This window comes from Gekko japonicus, unplaced genomic scaffold (genome assembly GCF_001447785.1).
Source record: "Gekko japonicus isolate JY-2015 unplaced genomic scaffold, Gekko_japonicus_V1.1 scaffold3155, whole genome shotgun sequence".
Lineage (NCBI taxonomy): Eukaryota > Metazoa > Chordata > Lepidosauria > Squamata > Gekkonidae > Gekko > Gekko japonicus.
In genome coordinates, this window is record NW_015174934.1 from 54,579 (window position 1) to 60,473 (window position 5,895).

Here is a 5,895-nt window from a genome sequence, read left to right on the forward strand (position 1 = left end):
GTTCTCTCCGGCGACATCAAATCCCAGATGGTTTGTCTTGTGGGGCAAATGCTCCAATTTCCCTCTTTACCAGCATGTTTTTTTCCTATGCACAAAATCCTTTCTTGCTGGAACGCTGCGCATAGTCGTGACGTGGGGATCGAGCCTTCCTGCGAGTATTGGGACGACACCTTTGTTCCAGATGGTCATGGTAAAGGTAAAGGTTCCCTTGCTCGAAAGCCAGTCGAATCCGACTCTAGGGTTGCGGTGCTCATCTCCGTTTCAAAGCCAAAGAGCCAGCGCTGTCCGAAGACGTTTCCGTGGTCATGTGGCCGGCATGACTAAACACCGAGGCGCACGGAACGCTGTGACCTTCCCACCGAAGTGGTACCTATTTGTCTACTTGCAATTTCTGGCTTTCGAACTGCTAGGTTGGCAGGAGCTGGAACTAGAGACGGGAGCTCACTCCGTCTTGCAGCACCCAGGTCTCGAACTGCTGAACTACTGACCTTACACAGCCTGCAGTTCAGCGTCTTAACCACCTGAGCATGTTTAATGTTTCAAGTAAGGAGGTTTGGAGGTTGAAGGCCCTGCTTTGGAGACATACCTTCACCCCCCTATCCCAGATTGGGGGGGGGGCTGTGGCGCTTCATTAGTGCGAGAGAGGGAGAACCTGGTTCTCCACTCCTCCACTTGCACCTGGCTGGCTGACCTTGGGCAAGCCGTAGTTCTGATAAGAGCTGTTCTTGAAAACAGAGCAGTTTCTGTCAAGAGCTCTCTCAGCCCCACCTGCCTCACAGGGTGTCTGTTGTGAGGAGGGGAAGGGAAAGGAGCTTGTAAGCCCCTCTGAGACACCTTTGGGTAGTGAAGGGCGGGGTATGAATCCAATCTCCTCCTCCTCCTCCTCCTCCTCTTCTTCTGTTCTTCTTCTTCTTCTTCTTCTTCTGTCCTGGGCTCGGCCCTAGGATATTTCCACTGTGGTGTAATGACAGTTCCGAGTGTATCTGTTTCTCACTATGGTAATAGGATGCTTTGAATTACAGCCACGGCGTTCAACAATGGTTTTTTAATTGTTAGCATGTTCTACTTGTCATCACGGCTGGTTCTGGATGATCAACAGATCTGCTCCCTTGCACCTTTGTGGCCATGGGCCGGGTGACAAATCTTTACCTGTTCCACTTCTGTTGCAAAAAGCACAGAAATGGGGCCCGGGGGCGGGGGGGGGGGGAGGCAGCTTCGTGTGCGGGTGCCGCAAAGGTGAATTGCAAAATCAGGCATTTCTTTCGATTTTCTCCCCCTTTCCAATGGGAACCTGGCTGCGAGCCAAGGGCTCTGCATTCTTTTCCCCGGTCCTCCCGAGTTCACTGTTTAAAACAAGCCTCCGACCGGGTCATGCCTTGGCAGTATGGTTCGGATTCCTTTGCAGGGCTTTGATCTGCTAATTGGTTTCTCTTCCAACCTGCGTGTGTGTGTCTGTGTGTGTGTGGACAGATATACACAAATGTGACAGCTAACGAATAGCAGGTTGATTACCGGCTAGGCCGTTCTATTGATAGTGATCCAGAGGTTTTCACAGTCTGTTCCTGGAGCCCCTCGCAAGGTTTCCACAGTGAAAAGATGGGACTTGCGATCCGTGGTGTACAAATTGTCGCGAAGACAGCTTGTTGGCCACTGTGTTAACCTTCCCTTGAAATGTGTGTAGGGCACAGGTTTTCCAGCTCTTGGGAGGGGGGAATACCTGGAGATTTGGGAGAAGAAGAAGAAAAAGAAGAGAAGAGATTGGATTTATACCCCTGACCAGGGGTCGTTTCGTAGAAAAAGAGCTGGGGGGACTCATTAGCATAACCTATTAGCATATGCCACACCCCCTGACATCAGGGGCCTGGCGGTGGACCTGCAAGGCCGACGGGAGTGCGAGGAAGCCCCGCCAAGGCCCTCCCTGGCTGCAGGCAGGCAGGGGTGGGGAGAGGCGGGGAGGAAGCAACTTACCCTCCCTCTTCTCCTGCCTCCTCCTGGCTGAATGAGGGCCGGAAGTGGGGCGGCCGGAAGCAGGGGGTGGGGCTTTGTTGTGTGGCCCGCCTCCCCCCACACCTCACCTGGGGGAACTGCGATATGGTGTTTAGTCATGCCGGCCACATGACCACGGAAACGTCTTCGGACAGCACTGGCTCTTCGGCTTTGAAACGGAGATGAGCACTGCAACCCTGGAGTCGGATTCGACTGGCTTTCGAGCAAGGGAAACTTTACCTTTACTGAGAGAACAGCTCTGACAGAACGATGGCTTGCCCAAGGTCATCCAGCAGGTGCAAGTGGAGGAGTGGGGAATCAAACCTGGTTCTCCCAGGTTAGAGTCCACGCACTTAACCACAACACCAAACTGGTGAAGCCTGAAGAGGGTGGGCTTTGGGGAGGGGAGGGACCTCTGTGGAGTTAGGGGTATAATGCTCGGGGTCTGGAGTCCACCTTCCAAAGCAGCCATTTTCTCCAGGGGGTCAGATCTCTGTCACCTGGGGGTCGGTTGTAATCCCAGGAGATCTCCAGCCACCACCTGGAGGTTACAGTAGCCAAAGGGATCGCGGGATTGGTAAATGCAAAATGAAAAACAACAACCACGATGTTATTACGAAAAGTCCATTCAATTCTTCAAGTTTTTGAGAAACATTTCTGCCAATCATAGGAGTAGGTTTCCAACGTAAGGATTACACGTGACAGTTTGGTGCAGTGGTTAAGTGCGTGGACACAAATTTGGGAGAACCAGGTTTGATTCCCCACTCCTCCACTTGCAGCTGCTGGTGTGACCTTGGGTCAGTCACAAGTTCTTTCAGAACTGTTCTCTCAAGGGCAGTTCTGGAAAGAGCTCTCTCAGCCCCACCTACCTCACAAAACTCTATGGTTTTCCCTCAGATGGTCGTGGCCCCGCCTGCAGCGTGTCCGGCGTGGTCGCGTCACTTCCAAGTGACGAGGATGTGCTGCGCTCGAGCCGCCAGACGGGAGTCCCCCGCTGCGGTGAAGATCGCATTTGGCAACCCTATATACCACAGAGTCTAGGAAAAACTGAACTCTGACCCCAGGCACCACCCCCAAATCTCCAGGCATTGTTGGTAACCCTACTACAAAGCGCGATGTGAATGACTTCCAGTGTGGTCCTAAGCAGATATATACCTTCTAAATCCATGGGCTTAGAAGGGTGTAACTCTGTTTTGGGATTGCATATTTAGGGTGCAATCCTATGCTCACTTACCAGGGAGTAAGCACCACTGAACAATTTGCGGGAAGGCTGTGGGCGGGGGTATGGGGGTGCTACAATGCCAGCGGCAGTGCCACATCACTTCTGGTTTTACAAAAAGGTAGCTCTAGGAATCGCCGGAAACTCTATGGTAAAATCATAGAGTTTCTGGCGATTCCTAGAGCTACCCTATGTCACTTTTTAAAAAACTGAAAATGCTATGGTACCACATGCAATGCTGTAGGGTTTTAATTTTTTTCCCTCCCACTGCTCCTTAGAGCGGTGGCAGGCAAGGGGAACAAAGGGGGGTATCCCCCACACCCACCGTGGGAATGGGACGCCTACTTACCTCTGAGTAGATGTGATTGTGCTGCTAAAATAAATCATAACTGAATGATGGAAATGATTCCCTGAAAGTTGACATTTTCAAAACCACTAAGATGTGAAACTATATTTTTTCCTATTGGTGGTTCAAAAAAGCAAATACAACTGGCTGATGCTTTTCCTTCAATCTTTTCCAGGTTGCTCGCAGACTCCCCAGGCAAGCTCGGTTCCTGCAGAGGCTGGTAAGTGAGGGCCAGAGAGTGGGGAGGGACTGTGGCTCAGTGGCAGGGCATCTGCTTGGCATGCAGAAGGTCCCAGGTTCGATTCCCGGCATCTCCAGTTAAAAGGACCAGGCAGCAGGTGATGGGAAAGGCCTCTGCCTGAGACCCTGGAGAACCATGAAGTGGGGCTGTAGCTCAGTGGCAGAGCCTCTGCTTGGCATGCAGAAGGTCCCAGGTTCGATTCCCGGCATCTCCAGTTAAAAGGACCAGGCAGCAGGTGATGGGAAAGGCCTCTGCCTGAGACCCTGGAGAACCATGAAGTGGGGCTGTAGCTCAGTGGCAGAGCCTCTGCTTGGCATGCAGAAGGTCCCAGGTTCGATTCCCGGCATCTCCAGTTAAAAGGACCAGGCAGCAGGTGATGGGAAAGGCCTCTGCCTGAGACCCTGGAGAACCATGAAGTGGGGCTGTAGCTCAGTGGCAGAGCCTCTGCTTGGCATGCAGAAGGTCCCAGGTTCGATTCCCGGCATCTCCAGTTAAAAGGACCAGGCAGCAGGTGATGGGAAAGGCCTCTGCCTGAGACACCTGGAGAGCCCCTGCCAGTCTGAGTAGGCAACACTTGAGGGACCTGAGGGTCTGATTTGGTATAAGGCAGCTGTGAGGCAAAGCTGAATTTCATCATACATTTTAGGGTTAAATGTGAATACGAACGTCTCCCTCACAGATGGTGTTAATTGGCCGCACTCGCCTGCTTTCTTATCATCTCTCAAGGACATAACACCACTGGCTGTAAATTAGTTTCACATGAGATTTGTTCCTTGAGACAGGAAGAAGAAGAAGAAGACGAAGAGACTGGATTTATACCCCATCCTTCACTACCCAAAGGTGTCTCAGAGTGGCTGACTAACTCCTTTTCCCTTCCCCTCCCCACAACAGACACCCTGTGAGGTGGGTGGGGCTGAGAGAGCTCTGGACAGAAAGGGCTCTTTACGGCTTGCCCAAGGTCATCCAGCCAGGTGCAAGGGGTAGGAGTGGGGTGTATGAGGTAAGGTTCTGGAATCTTCCTGAAGCAGCAGGTATTGATTGGTTGGCATTTTCACCTGATCTCCTGACCCTAAAAGTATAACTGTATTATGTCACTAGTACCAGTAGCTAGGAGCTGCGGTGGCTCAAGTGCTTAAGACGCTGAACTGCAGGCTGTGGAAGGTCAGTAGTTCAGAAGTTTGAGACCTGGGTGCCACATGATGGAGTGAGCTCCCATCTCTAGTTCCAGCTCCTGCCAACCTAGCAGTTTGAAAGCAAGAAATTGCAAGTAGATAAATAGGGACCACTTCGGTGGGAAGGTCACAGCGTTCCGTGCGCCTTGGTGTTTAGTCATGCCGGCCACGTGACCATGGAAACATTTTTGGACAGCGCTGGCTCTTCGGCTTTGAAACGGAGATGAGCACCACAACCCTAGAGTCGGATTCAACTGGCTTTCGAACAAGGGAACCTTTACCTTTACCTTACCAGTAGCTACCTGGGATTCTACGTGACTGAAAGCTTTTCTTGCTGCTTTGCAGTTACCGGTACTATAGACCACACTGCACAGAGGCCTGAATTTCTGAACCAGTTTTGTGTCCCCTGACCCAGGGTATAGTAAGTCAGGCAGTTAGGTAGCTTTTGCTGCATTTCTTGTATGACGTTTAGAGCCAGTTTGGTGTAGTGGTTAGGAGCACAGACTCTAATCTCGGAGAACCGGGTTTGATTCCCCACTCCTCCACATGTGGCTGTTGGTGTGACCTTGGGTCAGTCACAAGTTCTTTCAGAGCTGTTCTCTCAAGGGCCGTTCTCGAGAGAGCTCTCTCAGCCCCACCTACCTCACAGGGTGTCTGTTGTTGGGAGGGGGAGGGAAAGGAGATTGTAAGCCGCTCTGGGACTCCTTCGGGTAGTGAAGGGCAGAGTATAAATCCAATCTCCTCCTCTTCCTCTTCCTCCTCTTCCTCTTCTTCTTCTCTACATTGCTTGAATTTGCCTTTTCCTGTATTTTTCCAAATAAATTCCAAATAGGGGTAATTTCGTAGAAAAAGAGGTGTAGGAGCTCATTAGCATAACTTATTTGCATATGCCACACCCCCTGACATCACTGGAAGTGTGTCAGAAGGCAAC

At 51.5% G+C, this 5,895-nt stretch overlaps 1 protein-coding gene across 1 annotated transcript in view; it reads left to right on the forward strand.

Annotated features, from left to right (window-relative positions):
- Positions 1-5,895, forward strand: part of ITIH5 (inter-alpha-trypsin inhibitor heavy chain family member 5) — a 78,155-nt gene that overhangs the window by 13,067 nt on the left and 59,193 nt on the right. The window contains exon 2 of the mRNA XM_015425098.1: positions 3,727-3,771. Within this exon, the coding sequence (XP_015280584.1) occupies positions 3,727-3,771 (45 nt within the window). The remainder of the gene's footprint in view (positions 1-3,726; positions 3,772-5,895) is intronic.